General features: G+C 38.6%; 1 protein-coding gene across 1 annotated transcript in view; it reads right to left on the bottom strand.

Annotated features, from left to right (window-relative positions):
* Positions 1-18,193, bottom strand: part of mtpap (mitochondrial poly(A) polymerase) — a 34,770-nt gene that overhangs the window by 12,202 nt on the left and 4,375 nt on the right. The window contains exons 2-6 of the mRNA XM_059971999.1: positions 13,752-13,924; positions 12,920-13,153; positions 9,599-9,823; positions 3,082-3,293; positions 866-1,092 (exon numbers count right to left, since the gene is read on the bottom strand). Of these exons, the coding sequence (XP_059827982.1) occupies positions 866-1,092; positions 3,082-3,293; positions 9,599-9,823; positions 12,920-13,153; positions 13,752-13,924 (1,071 nt within the window). The remainder of the gene's footprint in view (positions 1-865; positions 1,093-3,081; positions 3,294-9,598; positions 9,824-12,919; positions 13,154-13,751; positions 13,925-18,193) is intronic.

An 18,193-nucleotide genomic window follows, 5' to 3' on the forward strand; every position in this document is an offset into this window, starting at 1 on the left:
TGTTTGGAGCAGAGGGTTGACGACTATAAATACGGAAGAGAAGTGGACAAACCCAAAAGGGAAACAATGGCTCAGAAGCAAAACACTGCCCTTGCTGGAAATTTTAGTAAGTCAAGCAGCATCTTTAGAGAAAGAACCAGAGTTAACATTGCAGATCACTAATCTTCATCAAAACAGTTATTGATATTATCTAATACAGAGGCCAAGAAAAGGAACCAGAGTAGGAACATGGATAAATATTTTGGATAAACACGTTCAGAATTGGTGCTCAGAAGTAAACCGAAGGTAGATGAAATATTTGCTTCAAAGTGCTCTTCCAGTAGCGCTTCGTCAAATGTTATATCACAGATGTAGAAGTGCTCATTTGGGTGTATAATCAATTGAGGAAATGAAGCAACTCAATGAGGCCACAGACTAACTTTACAAGAGCAATGAGCTTTGAATTACTTGGCTTGATGTCAACATCCACTTAAGCAAATTGAATGTGCTTTTCAAAAACAAAATTAATTAGTTGTGGAAACAATGAAAGAAACTAAACCTCTTCTTATTGAACCTCATTGAGACTCTCCTGAAAGGTGAGATTTGATAAGAGAATACTTCTATTGTTCACTATATAAGTATATAGTCAATAATTAGAAGGATAAAGAGATTAGAAAAAACTTTTACTTGCACGCGCAGGGCTGTTAGGACAAGAAAAACCATTACAAAAAAGTACATTAAATAGAATCTGTAATTTATTTTAAAAGGCAATAAAATACTAGAACATGTTGAGGGTATATAAATAAAAAAAACAGATATAGGACAGAATGTGCATGTATGGTATGAAACCATTGTCAAAGGATATTGAAATCTATGTCTGTATTACCTGCTAGGTCTTTTAGCTGGTCTAGTGTTGGTATAATTGGTGGATTTCTCTTTTGCAGCAGAAAAAGAATCATCATAGTCAAGGAAAAATTAGTGATCCAGGCTCCAGGAATACTACTGGTGATACCATGGACACGAGCCCAATATCGAATGCTGAACACCAGGGCCCGAACCCGAGGGTCAATATTAGAATAAATATAAAGGAGTTCTGTGCTTCTCATAGCAATTCTGTGACAAAAATAGCAGTTAATTGAGCATATTAATAAATGTAATCAATATGTTAATTTCCTATCATTGCTTTCTCAGAAGCTGAAGGGTGGCAATCCAAATTTGTCCAACCTCTCCTTTTAGTTATTGTACTCTAATCCAGCAAGATCCTGGTTAGCCTCTTCCGCACTCTCTGCAAACTCCCAAAATCCTTCCTAGAGTGTGGTGACCAGAACTGCACATAATATTCCAAATGAAGCCTAACCAAGGGTTTATCCTCTGCAAAACAACTTTGCAACTTTTATTCTCAATACTTCATTCATGAAGGCAAGCTACCTTATGCCTTCATTTTGCGCTTTCAGGGAGCTATGGACACACCCCAAGATCCTTCTGTATATCAATGCTCCTAAGGGCGCTGCCATTTATACTTTCTTTTTCCATTAATCTCCCAAAATGTTAAATCTCACATTTGCCCAGATTAAATTTCACCCAATACTTCTTTGTCCAAATCTCTTATAGGTCCTAACTTTGCTGTATCCTTTCACAACTTTCAAAACTCAAAACTTCATGTTTATGTTTTAAGCAATTCATTTTCCCAGTGAATTTCTTTATTTACTACTCTGTACAAGAGCAAAGATGTCCTGAAGATTTTAATAATGTTGAATCAGTGGTCACAACAGAATTTGCTTTCATGAATACCCATAAACTCTTCAATGTTTTTGTTGCATTTTTTAACCTTCTATTAAGTTCTGATGAAGGGTTATTAATCTGAAATGTTAATTGTTTCCTTCTCCATAGACACTACCTGGCTTGCTGGTCATCTGCATCATTTTCTGTTTTATTACAGATTTCCAACAATAACAACTTGTTTTGTTTATATATAGTTACAGATAATGCAATTAATATATGCCATTGTATTTCCTGAACAGGTATTGATTTTTTTTAAAAGTCAAAGCAAAAGGAGCTCCAAATAATTCAAAGCTCAACTCAAAACAATTAACTTTTTAAATATACAGCAAATTAAACTGTAGAGTTCAGTTCCCATAACTAATTTTTAAGCTCATACTTGAAATGCTGTTCTACTACACCCTATGACAAATTAACAGTTGACAATGAAATGGTGAAAACCTAATGCACATGATTATGAGGAGGCTGACAAAAGAAAATCAAATGATAACTTCCATGATTTAAGGGTGTCAGTTGAGAGCAGCTTTTAAACATCTGTTCCTCTAGGTTGATAATCAGCTACTGTGCAAATAATCTTGAAACATGCAAGATATGGAAACAGCTTTGACCTTGAATATATGGGAAAATGTCCTCTTCACAAAGAAAGCCATTTTAATTCCTAATCTCTTTACCTCACCTCTTCATAAGTTTGCTAAGAAATGCACAATAGTAAATAAACAGTAGCCCAAAAAAATTGTTTATTTTTGCCACAATTACAAATTCTGAAAATTCAAAGAAAAATGAACTGGTAATCTTAGAGTTTTTGATGAAAAATTAAATGCTTTTAAAATTAGGGTAAGGTGCAGGAATGTAAAAATATATAATTACACACTGCTCTGAAAAGTTACGTTTGTTGATTCCTATCCATCAGCATCAGAAACTTCCACAGCTTCTTTCCAGGGCATTTCTTACACCCACCCAAGAAAACAGAAAACTTCTGATGAAACTGTGGCTTAACTCTGACACACGAGTAAGAATACTTTCACTAAGCCAAGGTCAAAACCATAGTTAAGATTTAAGTATTTAGAATCAAATTCAATTCCCAAATTTCCAGAATCAATCAAATTCATTTCTAAATTTCAGGTATGGCTTTTAGAAAGGAGACCTATAATGATTCACTTGCAGCGATCACAATAACTACAATGGTGCAACAATTGGCTCTCTTTAGTTAGTCTTCAATGCCTATCATGAGTAGTCACCTCAAAAAATTAACATTCAAAAAGTCAAAAGGTAATACAGATAAATTAAGTAAAAGAAAAATGCTTTAACTTTGGTATTTCTCACCTATTATTGGCAGTGAGGTCACACTGAAATCCTGAAGGCTGATGTGAAAATCGCACCAATGGGCATCGAGCATTGAGTATCTTCTGCATTCCTGTACAACCCGGGGCAAACTGATCAATGCACTCCCCTATCACAGAAAGGATGCTTTGTGTTGCCACCCGCTCTGATGCCACTCTTTTTGTCTGGTACTCCATGGAGAAAGCACGTCCTGTCTAAACAAAAAGGAAACTAGTTGGCAAATGGCTCTTCAAATTTCCAATGATGTGCAAGGACATTTGACTCCTTTGATTGCACGCCAGATCTCATGTTATTGTAGGTGCAGCTGATATATGCTATAAATGGAAATAAATGTAAGCAATTAACTTAATCGTAATTTACACTTAGAATCTACAAATTCTGATTCATCCTAGGCATCCTTAAAAATCACAAAACATCAACTTAACAAGGGAATTAAAACATTGTGCAATGTATGATGATGCATCATTTCTACCTTTTAACATTTATTGCAAAAACAAATTTTATTCCACACATATAATTCTTAGATAGTTATTTGAAAATTCTGTAAGGGTGGACTTTTGTTATCCAAAGGCAATAACGTGGGGGGGTTGCCTGTAATTGCAAATGAAGTCGATGGAGATTAGATATCTCCATGATGTCAAATGCATGAAGTTCAAAGAAATGGAAAGCTGGGAATATCTAGAATCTTCAAAAGAAGAACCAAATTCCACCAGTGAATTCTTTTTAAAAATGCTAAGATCTGTTAATTACAGGAAATAGCAAAGTATTATACTTGTTCAGCTGAAATATTTTTAAGCCTATTCACTTATTCAAGGCGGCAGCATTGTATGAGGGGTGATTGATAAGTTTGTGGCCTAAGGTGGAAGGAGATTGAGTTATACAGCTCTTGTTACATCAACGTGCAGTTCAACTCTTTGAGTGATTATGCAGAAAGTTTGAAGTTAATAACTCATCTCCTTCTACCTTACACCACAAACTTATCAATCACCCCTTGCATAAAGCCTAGTATTTATTTCCCATTACCCTTTGATCTCAAAAGTAAAGGCTAGCTTCTTTATCAGCCACAGTGTTTGTGATGAAGGCATTTTCATTATTCCACTGGTGAGCCACTTCCAAGGTTTATAGCCAGTGATAGACATTTTGATACTAGGTTCTTGTGTCTTGGGTCTGAACTCCACAAAGTACATGGAGAGAAACAAAAACAATGAAATTAAGATACCTGAAGTCTGTTCAGGGATTTCTGAGAGACCAAGGATGTACTTCTTTTACAAATGTGTTGATAAAGTTGAACCCCAGACACTGGTGGGATCATTTTATATCATTTGCCCTTTCAACTGATTTCTTGTCATTCTCTTCTCAGACATCAGAAAATATACTGCAACGGCTTTAAGCATATATCTATATTTACAACGTTATTTACAAATAGAAGGCAAGTGAAGAAGGCCATATGGCAGAATCCATGAGCAACACTTATAAGTGACTAATAACCAGCTTATTAAAATATTTTTCAGTGATAGATTTTCATATTCTTCTAAGTAATATTAGAAATAACACTTTTAATTTTGATCAGCTCTGGCTATAATCACTTGATTGAGAAGCTTTTGATCACTGGCTATAAACCTTGGAAATGGCTCACCAGTGGAATTATGAAAATGCCTTCATCACAAACACTGAGAAGCTAACCTTTACTTTCGAGATCAAAGGGTAATGGGAAATAAATACTAGGCTTTATGATGGGTTGAATAGCATATTCTGCTCCTATGTCTAATAATCTATTAAGGAAAGGTAAATTGACTATTTTTATCAGTAAGTTACTTCAAAATCAAAACTTACAAAGAATATTAATCTATATAACCTAAACATCGACAGACAAGGGGAATTCATTAAAGTCAGCTGAAAGGTTCTGATGTATCATTAAGGACAGCTTGCAGCAACAAGTGTTTTCTAACCACTTTGTGATTAGCTGTCTACTCCGCCTCTGCACTGATGAGCAGATAGTGGCTCAGACTTCAGTAATTGCAATTAAGGTAAATATAGCAGTGACTCAATTTTCTAGGAAAGTAGTTGTTTGCAGACAAAACTGACATCCTTACTCATGAAATAACATTAAAAGCAGTTTTCAAACTCTGAACCAATACTCAAGGATTTTATCCTAATACAGTTGGCCCTCCTTATTTGTGAGGGATTGGTTCCGGGACCCCTCGCGGATACCAAAAAAAGCGGATGTTCAAGTCCCTTATTCAACCTGTCTCTCAGTGCAGTGGACCTTAGGACCCAGCGGAACCCCAGACCTTATTTAACCTGTCTCAGTGTGGTGGAGCTCTGATTCCGCAGTGTTTCTGTTCACGAAAATTATCACAATCACGATTGAAAATAAAGTGAAAATAATAAAGCGATCGGAAAGAGGTGAAACGCCATCGTTCATTGGAAAAGTGTTAGGTTAAGTCGGAATCGGAATAATTTTAAAGGATAAAGTGGGAAAGGCCCTGCCCTGATGAAAGCTACAATTATTACTAAGCAATGCAGTGGTTTAATTACTGGATTTTGGATCCTCCCAGCACTGAAACATATGCTCTTAAGCGTTTTATATGCATAGAAAGGTAAAATATATACTATATACTAAGACAAACATTTGGCTGACGCTAAATAATACTAGATGTATCTGTTCCGACTTACTTAGTAAGAGAGCTTCCAATTTTTTTCGATCCACGATAACTCACGCACATCCTCCTGTATACTTTAAATCATCTCTAGATTACTTATAATACCTAATACAATGTAACTGCTATGTAAAATAGTTGTTATACTGCATTGTTTAGGGAATAATGACAAGAAAAAAAAAGTCTGTACATGCTTGAACAACAAGTGCTGGAAGAGCACTTCTGGGTTTTCTCAATTTGCGGTTGGTTGAATTCGCGCATGCGGAACTCGCGGATAAGGAAGGCTGACTGTACTTTACACTCTTAAAAGATTATGAAAATGTCTTACGTCAAAGCATACAATATTAATCTTGCTATTATACTACCTAACAAACTCAGTATTTAGCTCTCCCAAGGACATTGGGTTACATTTTTATTCTTCAGGTTTAATGATAAGTATTGCTTTAATCAATTGTGACCGAGTATACTACCCAAGAGCTGCTACATGATTGGATATAGGATTCTAATTTTTCGACCATTACTTCAACAAATATCAGTATAGATCTTTACAGGCAGCAGCAAAGCTGCAGTACTTGCTTGCAATGTCAAAGAAACAAGCTACAATGATTTGCCAATTTATATTGGTAGGATTTTCATCTTTTCCTATGCCAACAGCAGCTCTCTGGTGTTCTAAACTGTACTCATAAGAGTACAATCCCTACACTTCGCACAAAAACGCCCTCATTTGTTATCAATTTTCTCCAGTTGTTTTGGTAGATCATCTTTTCCAAAATATCCTCTGCTTGCTCTTCAATTGCTCCTTCGACATAACATTGAAGAGGACTTCACCACTTGGGAGATTGATTCCTCGAGCAACAAGAGCATCTGCAGTCCATTTAACTCCTGCCTTGATTCTCTCTGCTGGCCCTTTGCCATGCTTGGCTTCCAGTAAGTTCCAGGTCACACTGCTGAATCCAAACTGAAATGGCAGAGTGGATAGGAAGTTGTAATTCTTTGTGGATTGGTACTGAGTTGTTGGGCCATCACTTATGACATGGAGGGTGGTTGCAGAGGAGTTCTAATCCTTCAAGTAGGCAAGCACATGAGAGAGATGTGCCCAGACAGCTGCAGGATCATGCCTTGTTGATAGTGAAAATGAACAGAGATTACACCATTGCCAGTGTAGGCCACTCCTATGTGGAGAGAGATTTGTTTGTGTGACTCTCCAAAATGCACCAACATAATTCCTGTAGAACTTAAGACCAGCAGGCCTTTTTTTGTTTTACACATTATCTTGGCAGAGCATCCAAGTTGCTGTTCTGCTTTTTACAGCCAGAATCTTTGACACTATTTGTTGTCTATCATGCCTGATTGCTGATACAGTCGTCCCTCGGTATTCGCGAGGGATTGGTTGCAGGATACCCCGCGGATACCAAAATCCACGGATGCTCAAATCCCTTATATTAAATGGCATAGTATTTGCATATAACCTATGCACATCTTCCCGTATACTTTAAATCATCTCTAGATTACTTGTAATACCTAAAACAATGTAAATGCTATGTAAATGGTTGTTATACTATATTGCTTAGGGAATAATGACAAGAAAAATGTCTGTACATGTTCAGTACAGATGCAACCATTGTAGCTCTTCTGGGAACGCTGATGCTGGCTCGGTATCAGCCAATGCCGAATCTCCCACGATCTTTAAGTTCTTGAGGCTGTAGCGCTTTACATAGCTAGCCAGCCATTCTTAAACTAGCCTTAAACTCCGTCCTCTCGCTCATAATACAAGTAGTGAAAGAATGAGACGAGGGGCGAACAATGCTCAAACAACGAGTGCTGGAGAGAGATTGAGGATCTGTGAAATGGCAGGAGGCTACACATCACTTCATTCACCTGGATTCAGCATAGTGTTCAGCACACGGCAAATTCAAATTTTGCTTTTTGGAACTTGCTGGAATTTTTTTTCAAATTTTTTGATCCGCGGTTGGTTGAATCTGCGGATGTGGAACCCGCAAATACATTGGGCTGACTGTATGTTTTTTTTAAGTACAGAGAGCATCACATTGTGGAAGAGCAGTGTCTTCCTTAGGATTTGGATGTATTTGTTTCTTCACTTACATTTTTGAGGATTCTGGTGTTCAGCTTTATACTTTAATAGAAATAAAGCTGATAAAAAATTGATCTGTCCGTACCACCACTGTGTGTTTACCATCACGGTGTGAAGGCTGAGATAAGATAGCAATGAGAATAGTCTTTTTTTAAAAAGAAAAAGTTGGCTAAGTTTCGCACTTGCTAACGCGACTGGATAGCTAGCTTGTAAGTGCAATTTAAATATACAGAAATAGAGTGAAGTTATTTATTTCTCAGTTAAAAAACTCAAATAGTAACTCATTTGGTGATAACATGTAATAAACATACTCTCAGAACAGGAGGTATATATCTTTAAATTGCTCACACTTCTGGACATCAAAATGTCAGTCTTCTGCCATGACAGCCACATGCTCCCCTGTCACTTCTCATTTCCATGGCAACCACTTAAGCAGTTATTTGAAAAAACTTGAGTGGTCTCTAAAATGTGTTGCATGTGGTAATGGCAGAAGTGTTGGGGTAGCAGTTCTGTCATAAAAAAATGTACAAATTGTATACTAAACTCACATGAATTTGACATGAGAAAACACAAACTAAAAGTTTCATTAATTTAACATTAGATTAGTTTACTTTGAAGACAAAGTTACAGAATCTGGGTAGGAGACAAGCCCAAAATAGTGGAAGCAACACGCACAACACGCTGGAGGAACTCAGCAGGTCAGACAGCATCTGTAGAAACGAGAAGTCAACGTTTCGGGCTGAGACCCTTTGTCAGGACTGAAGAGGGAAGGGGCAGGGGCCTTATAAAGAAGCTGGGGGGAGGGTGGGAAGGAGAAGGCTGGTAGATGCCAGGTGAAAAACCAGTAAGGGGAAAGATCAAGGGGTGGGGGAGGGGATAGACAGGAAAAGTGAAGAAGGAATGTAAGGGGAAAACACTACGGGTAGTAGAAGGCGGCAGAGCCATGAAGGAGGTGATAGGCAGTTGGAGGAGGAGACAGAGAGGAACTGGGATGGGGGAAGGGAGGGGGAGGGATTCCTCCCTCATGGTTCCGCCTTCTGCTACTACCCATAGTGTTTTCCCCTTACTGGTTTTTCACCTGGCACCTACCAGCCTTCTCTTTCCCACCCTCCCCACCCCTCAGCTTCTTTATAGGGCCCCTGCCCCATCCCTCTTCAGTCCTGACGAAGGGTCTCAGCCTGAAACGTTGACTGTTCGTTTCCACAGATGCTGCCTGACCTGAGCTCCTCTAGCACGTTGTGCATGTTGCTTTGACCCCAGCATCTGCAGTGTATTTTGTGTTCCCAAAATAGTGAAACTCTGGCATATTCAAGTTTTAACTCAATTTAAAAATTAAGAAAATATTTATGAAGCATACTGAAACAAAAAGTTTAAGAGTTACTCTTACTTAACTTTTAAAACTACAGTACTTGTTTTTGTAAAAACTTTAAAAAAAAATCTACCCCAGGGAGAGAAAGGTTACCGTAATTAAAGAATCACCCACATACAGACTTGATACCATTTCCATGTTTGCTTCCCCTATGACCTTCATTGTCTGTCACCCATTAAACATTCTGCTTCCTAACCCAATACCACTTAGCACCATCAAGCAGTCATTATAATTGAGAAATACTGTAAATCAACAGTTTCAATTGCTTGAATATATTATATAACTAAAAACTGATAAATAGAATGATTTTATGTAATATGATTTTGATTGAAAAGCATGAAAATTCAATTCCCTCTACTGAATTACAGTACTTTTTACCTTGGTGTTATTTATTCCACTAATGCTGTCCAGATCCAAAAACATGTCTAGATCACAGCCCATCTTGCCAAAGTTATTCACAGATGATCCAAATGGTTTAATTGAACATTCTGGAAAGTAAGCTGATGAAACTTCCTTCAGCAAGGAGCAAACAAGGAAACGAAGGCATATGTTCTCTTCAGTAAGTTGACTCTCGTTGAGGACAGTGTACAATTGTTCATCTATCTGAGAGAAAAAATCCCAACAATAGTAAATCTACAGCCCTCAGGTAAAACCCCCTTACATGTCCAATTAAAAGACTTGTATGGCTCATAAGATCTTGTCTTTTTCCTGTACTTGAAGTGTTTAAGTTCTAAGCACACTCCTCAATCCAGGTGTGGAAAGGCAAATCTAAATGTCACAGGTTGTTTTCTTACAAAACATGCATCACAGCTCCAAATCAACTTCACACTCCATCATTACTAATCCAATTACTAATACGTATATGCATATTAAGTAGTTAATTAAAAATAGTACAAAAACAGAAATAATAAAGGTGAGATAGTGTTCATGGGTTCAATGTCCATGTATGGCAGAGGGGAAGAAGCTGTTCCTGAATTGTTGAGTGTGTACCTTCAGGCATCTGTACCTCCTTCCTGATGGTAACAATAAGAGGACAGGCCTGGGTGATGGGGGTCCTAAATTATGGATGTCGTCTTCCTGAGGCATAGGTATGATGGAAGCTAGTACCCAAGATGGAGCTGACAAATTTTACAACTTCCTGTACTTTCTTTTGATCCTGTGCAGTAGCCACACACCACCCCCCACCATATCAATGCTCTCCATGATACATCTATAGAGGTTTGAGTGTTTTAGTTGACAAACCAAATCTCTTCAAATAAAATACAGTCACTGTCTTACATTCTTTATAGCTGCATAGATATGTTGGGACCAGGTTAGATCCTCAGAGATCTTGACATCCAGGAACGTGAAATTGCCCACTTTCTCTGATTCCTCTATGAGGACTGGTTCACTTTCCCTTGTCTTACCCTTTCTGAAGTCCATTATCAGTTCTTTCGTCGTACTGAAATTGAAACCAAGTTTGTTGCTGCTCAACTAGTTGGTATATCTTGCTCCTGTACGCCCTCTGATCTCCATCTCAGATTTTACCAACAATGGTTGTATCATCAGCAAATTTATAGATGGTGTTTGAGCTATACCTAGCCACACAGTCATAGGTATGGAAAGAGCAGAGCAGTGAGCTAAGCACATACCCCAGAGGTGTGCCAGTGTTAACTGTCAGTGAGGAGGAGACATTATCACCAATCCACTCAGATTGTGGTCTTCCAGTTAGAAAGTTGAAGAGCCAACTGCAGAGAAAGGTAGAGGCCCAGGTTCTGTAACATATCATTCGGGATTGTGGGAATGGTGATGTTAAATGCTGAGCTATAGTCAACAAACAGCATACTGATATAGGTGTTTGTATTCTCCAGGTGATCTAAAGCTGCGTGAAGAAGATCTGTTGTGGCAATTGGCAAGTTGCAGTGGCTCCAGGTTCTTAGTGAGGCAGTTCATTCTAGCCACTCCAACCTCTGAAAGCATTTCATCACCACAGAAGTGAGTGCTACTGCGTGGTAGTTATTAAGGCAGGTCACACTACTCTTCTTAGGCACTGGTATAATTGTTGCCTTTCTGTAGCAGGAGGGAACTTCCAACCGTAGCAGAGAGAGGTTGAAAACGTCCTTGAATACACTCGCCAGTTGGTTAGCACATTTTCAGAGCCTTGCCAGGTACTCCACTGGGGCCCACCGTCTTGCAAGGGTTCACCTTCCTAAAAGACAACCTAATATCAGCCTCCAAGTCAGCGATCACAGGATTACTGGGTGCAACAGGGATCCTCACAGCTGTAGTTATTTTCTCCCTTTCAAAGTGGGTATAGAAGGCGTTGAGGTCATCTGGTAGTGACGCATTGCTGCCATTCATGCTGTTGGGTTTCACTTTGTAGGAAGTAATGTCTTACAAACCCTGCTAAAGTTGATATGCATCCTATGTCACCCTTGAAATAGCCCTCTACAAATCATACCTCGTTTCCTTAAACAGACCTAGGTCAGCAGATTTAGATGACGCAGATCTAGCTCTCAGCAAACAACATACCTCCTGGTTCAGCTTTGGCTCTTGGTTTGAGAACGTACTGCAAGTTTTTGTAGGCACACTCACCTACACAGATTTTAATGAAGTCGGTAACAACTGCAGCATACTCACCCAGATGCAAAGGTGAATCCCTGAATGCAGTCCAGTCCACCAAAACAAAGCAATCCTGTAAGTGCTCTTGAGCTTCCCTTCTCCGTACCTTCTTAGTCCTCACTACAGGTGCTGCAGTCTTCAGTCTCTGTCTATTCTCAGGGAGTAGAAGTACAGCCAAGTGATCAGACTTTCCAAAGTGAGGACATGGAATAGCACAGTAGGCATTCTTGATGGTCCAGTGTGTTGGTTCCTCTGGTACAAGTGATTTGTTGATGGTAATTATTTAGTGATTTTTATTTTCAGGCTAGCCTGGTTAAAATCCCCCAAAATGATGGTGAAGCTGTTGGCGTGTGCCGTTTTAGGCATGTGATCCCATTGCTCAAATCATCTAAGGCCTGTTTGACATTGACCTGAGGTGGAACATATACCACTACCAAAATGATCACAGAAATCTCCAGCGGCAGGTAAAGTGGACGGCACTTAATTATGAGATATTCCAGTTCTGGTGAACAGAATTGGGACATCACTGTCACATTCTTGCACCAAGAGGAGTTGATCATGAGGCATGTACCTCCACTTCTGTTTTTGAGACTCGATAGCTCTTTCCTGACAGCATGTAATAAACATGTATCTGCATTTACACAATTTATTTACAGTTCCAGATATTTAGTTTACTGTTACTGTTTTGTAGATTTGCTAAGTATGCCTGCAGAAAAAGAAAACAAATCTCAGAGTTGTACGTGGTGACATGTATGTACTCTGAAATAAATTTGACTGACTGAGATATTGAATTCCATCACATTATTGAACAAGTGAAATACTTATGAAGTTTCATTCCCGTTTCAATATAAATGAAATGCAAATTTCCCACTGCTGTAATATTATGGAATGGTCTTCTGGTATAATAAGATTAACCTCAGATTCCACATAATCTACCTTCCATGTTATTTTCTGCCTGCACTTTCTCTGTAACAATTTATCTTGCATTGTTACTGGTTTTTGCTTATAATGCCACAACTCACAAATGTAATGAAATGGTCTGCATGGATAGCAAGCAAAACAAAGTACATGACAATAATAAATTATTTACTAACTTACACTCTTGGCCCGAGAGAGTTTCTGTCGGAGTTCATTAAGAGGGATGACGGATTGTTTAAGCAGTGGTAGAGAAGGATGAGTGGAAGTCAATGATCCAAGATGGTTATTCCTCAAATTGAAAAATCTGGATTTGAATGGAATAGCACATTCGTGCTGGAGGCTTGGGATAGTGGAAGAGTGTTGAATTGCTTCTATACTTTCCTTATCAGAGAACTCCACAAGTGCATAAATGCCCTGTGGAACATTAAGAAAAAAGAAAGAAATAAACTGTGATTGTTTTTAATCACATAAATTTGTATACCATCAAAACTAAAATAGTAATGCAAAACTCATCCTATAACATATAACATTTCAAAGAATTTACTTTAAGTATGTTACTAAATGTCACATGTATTAAACATGGATTTTAGCAAGACAAATAGTTCTGAATGCAGCTGAATCATTGAAAATAAAAATCTTTATTAAAATGAAGCTATGCTGAATCGTATAATTAATTGAATATACACTGAACAAAGTACACAATTTCAAGAAGCATTATGCACACAAAATAGCTTTCTTTTACAAAATTAGGGTATAGAAGTATATTGCACTACATTATTGTACATTTTCTCTCTATTGAGGTTATTGAGACCATACTAGCATTAGAATTAAGTGCAATAATAAGGCATTACACCCATTGTTGTTATTTGTCATTCAATAGCATCATGTCCATCTTTTACTTCAAAACTACCTTCCTGTAGTAACATTTCTAACTGTAGTGTCCGGGGCCAATTTTACTTAAATTCATAATAGTTTGTAACTCAATTTTTAGGTTCTGGTTTACAGCACTTACGAAAGTTTCATAGAAGAAGTATTTATTGATCGTTCCATAGCTTGCTAAGTATTTGTAGAATTTCTTTTCAGTGACATTGGGAGGACAGCTAATCAAAATAGTCCGTTCTGCTTGTTCATGCCTTGCTGCCTGCAGTGCTGAGAATGTCTTTGCAACAGTTCCCTCAGGTAAATCTGAAAATAAAATGTTAAATAGTGCTTAAAATAAAATGAAGCATACAATTAACAATTATTTCTCAACAAAGTGGCTAACTTATGAGGAAAATAGCACAATGCAAAATCAGTACACAAACGCATTACTACAAAAGCCCTTAGTCAATTTTGTGTATTCCTAACTCTATCAGTTTGTTATAGAGGCTAATCACAGGAGATTAGTAAATGTTTTGAAAGTTCAGGAAATTGACAGCCAGTTGCATGTAATGAAGTCTAAAAATAAGGAAAGGTACAGCAGGTTTAAGAGACCAGTGGGCTTTCCTTGAACAGGTCTATTTATTTAGAGATACAGCACAAAATAAGCTGATCCAGCCTGAGCCCTGCTGCCCAGCAACCCAATGATTTTAACCCTAGCCGAATCACAGGCCAATTTCCAATGACCAATTAACCCATTAACTAGTACATCTTGGACTTTAGGAGGAAACACACGTGCACACAGGAAAGAATGTACAAACGTACTTACAGAGGACACCAGAATTCAACTCTAAACTCTGACGACCCAAGCTGTAATAGCGTCATGCTAACTGCTTCACGGCTATAGCTATAACAGTGAGAGAACTAAGAAGGGAACATGGCTGCTCATGTCACAGTACGTCTTTAAATGATCAGTAACAAATATTTACAAAGCTTAAGCACACAAAATGAATCACTGCCCCAAGTTGGTTTCTGTATTTGGTTCTTTAAAAAGTTTATTCAATCTTTTTCAAATTTAAAACCATTTAACTGCTAGTGCAACAACTTAAGATTACCGTAATTTTCTAAGGCACTTCACAGGAGCATTCTCAAACACATTTCTTTTTAATCCACAAATGGAAACAGGTGATTAGATACCTGCTCCAAATAAAATCTATTAAGCAGCACAATACTGGAGCAAAAAGAGCACGGCAATCAACCAAACTTCCAAACAGCCAACCCGAGCTACCAATACTCCACAGATGGTGGGATAACAGCAAGATTTAGAAAGAAATGTCCAGAGCATAAGTGTTGGGATGCTGGTGATAGTGTGATTAGAATTAGGAATTGCCAAAAGGCCAGAGAATATTTTAAAGATGAGGGGTAAGGTCATGGCAGTCACGTGGGGTGAATATTAAACTGAAAATTTTATGTGGCTCAGTGAACAAAGGGGTTTGGTTTCTTTCTTGAATAATATTGCTTAATTTATGTCTCTTCTTTGTTATGTATCTGATGCCAGGTGCCTGTAATGTTGCTACAAACAAGTTTTTCATTCCCCCAGCGCACATGACAATAGAATTCTTGTGCAGATGATAATAAACTTAACTTTGAGAATTCCCCAACATATGAGACTTAGTGAGTACAAAAAAACAAGAGATTTTCAGGTGGGTTGAGTTAAATAAAGGAATCCAGGGTGCCAGAATAATGAGGATTTGAAGTAATAAAAACTTAAAGGTGTCAGCAGCAGATGAGCAGGGCAGGATCCGGTGATGTTTCGGAGATGAGAAACAAAAAAGCCACAGTGTTAGTAGAGATATATCCAAAACCTATGTAGTCATCAACCAAACAGCCTACAGATAGAGATGAAATCAGTGGTTGGGAAATCATGTTTTCCAGTGGCAAGTTTAGTCAATGGTTTCAGTGTCCTTAATGTTAGAAATTTCTGCTTGTATTTCACAGGATTTTCCCCAAGCTAACCAAAGTTGGAGAGCACATAGTAAATACCTTGAAAGAGCTGAACAGAGAAATAGGAATTAAGAGACAGCAGACTTTTGGAATAAATAATCTGCATTCATTCATGATAAGGGAACTCCAGGAGAACAAAGAAAACCTCCCTGTGAAAGTGTAAAGTTTTTACAAAATCACATCTAGTTCCTGACCATCAAAAGTGGAGGAGAAACAGCAGCCAGAAAGACTATACAGACCTTGAGTTTTGTGGCCATGCACAAACAGTAACTGGAGTACACAGTATACTATTCACACATCAAGATCCACATGCTCTTCTTATACCAGAATCCCCAACAGTGACCTTCAGCCTGGCTACCAAATCCAAGTATACCCGAAAGAATGCAACTTTACAATTGATATGGGTTGGCTCGTATATATTTTTATAAAACATTTAGATTTCAGTCACATCTAAGCAACTAAACATTTGGGGGATGCAGTAAACAAAGCTTTCCTAAGTTGCTGCAATGCATCTTATGGTATGAGATGATGCAGCCATGGCAGAAGGAATAATTGAAGCTGGTGGGCAGTTGTACTTGCATTGATTAATTCTGAATTATTTTGGTTCAACACTTTATTGATCTTAGGCTAACTTGTTTAGTCTCACAATAAAAAAGTAGTTTGAGATGTTTAAGATCATTGTGTTAACTTCACCAGTTGAAATGTACCAAGCTGACTGTGTAAAAAAACCAAATCAGGGGTTCACATCAGGTTGGATCTTCTCATATTCAAGAAGTTTTAACATTATATCTGAGTCACCTCATACAGAACCCAGGGAAAAGTGGAAGCAAGTCATCCCTAATGCTGCACAACTGCCTAGGAAGAAATCGTCAGTGGTGTTATACAGGGAAATTCCAATATTTTCACAACTTTAATGAATAATTGCAAATACATTTCAAGGAAGGATCATGGCTTCACTGAAAACTTGCAGTTGAGGTTCTCATATGATTGGCACCCTTTTTCTTCAGCTGGTGATCATTGATTTGGAAATTGTCAAAATTCTATCGAATTGTGGAGCACCTTAAACAATACTGCAACTGTGGTGCACTAGCAAAAGGGAATAAATGCTAAATGGGGAGAGTGAAACTCTATTGCCTCATTCAGGACCGAGGTTTAGTTAACAAAAGGCAGGACAGATTTCCAAGATGTAAAGTGATTCAACCGAGGGACTGGGGTATTCTGGCCTTAACAGAAATGTAGCTGAGAGGAGGACAGGACAGGCAGCTCAATAATTCAGATTACCAATACTTTAGGCAAGACAGAGGGACAGGTAAGAGTGGATGGGATGTTTCCTTTTTTATAAAGGTGTACATAACAGCAGTGCTTTGAGAAGATAATCTTGAGGGATCATCTAACAACCCGTTTGGGGAGACCTTAGAAATAAAAAGGGGCTGGTCACCTTGATAGGGCTATATCATAGACCCCATAATTAACAGGAACTCAGGGAGAAGATGAGTCAAGAATTGCACATAGTTGTGAGAACAGCAACATCAGGCGAGTGGAAGATTTCTATTTTTCTGATATCAACTGGACCACCTAATACACAAAGGGCCTCAATGAGACAGCAGTCGTGTAGTGCATTCAAGACAGCTTCTTCACGCATAGGAACCTACTTAGAAAAGAGCAATATCTTGATCTGAGATGTCCCTGACCCTGGCACCTGAGAGGCAATAAATCATCCGGAAATCTCATTCTCATCCACAGAACCTCATTTGTTTCCCTAACCAACGAATCCCCTATTACTACAGCTCCTCTCCTCTCTCCCCACTTCCCTACTGAATCAGAGAGCAAGAATCAGCGCCAGAGACCTGACCACTGTGGCTTTCCTCTGCTAGGACATTCCCCCCCCCCCCCACTCCCCAAACAGTATCCAAAGCATTGTACCTATTGTTGAGGACAAAGACCTCGGGGTTCTCTGCACTGGCTGCCTATCACCTTTCTCCCTCCTAATGGTCATTCAGTTAGCTGTGCCCTACACCTTGGGTGTAACTACCTCACATATTTCATGTCTAACAACCCCTCAGCCACCTGAATGCTCCAGAGTTCATCTAGTCCCAGCTCCTTAATATGTCTGTTAGATGCTGCAGCTGAGGCACTTCTTGTAGGTGTAGCCTTCAAGGCCACTGGAGATCTATCTACCTTCCCACATTCCACAAGAGGTGCATTCCATTACCCTGTCTGGCATTCCACTGGTCTAAATGTGTAATAACAAATAAATAAATAATAAATAATGGAAAAGAAAAACCCATGGCTTAGCCTCTCCTCACCGAAGTCTCAATGAACCAAAACTTAAAATGCCCACTCCCACAATGGTCACAATGGAAGCTGTGGTAGTTTAAAGTTCTGGGGGAGGTGGGACTGGTATAAACAGGATGGTCTGTACCTGGGCTGAACTGGAACCAATGTCCTAGGGGGAGCGTTTGCTACTGCTGTTCAGGAGGCTTTAAACTAATGTGGCAGGGGGTTGGGAACAAGTGCAGAGAGACAGAGGAGTGTAAAATGAGGGTAGAAGCAAAAAGCAGTAAGGTGAAAAGTAAAAGTGGCAGGCAGGCA

Source organism: Hypanus sabinus, chromosome 6 (genome assembly GCF_030144855.1).
Source record: "Hypanus sabinus isolate sHypSab1 chromosome 6, sHypSab1.hap1, whole genome shotgun sequence".
In the NCBI taxonomy this organism is placed as follows: domain Eukaryota; kingdom Metazoa; phylum Chordata; class Chondrichthyes; order Myliobatiformes; family Dasyatidae; genus Hypanus; species Hypanus sabinus.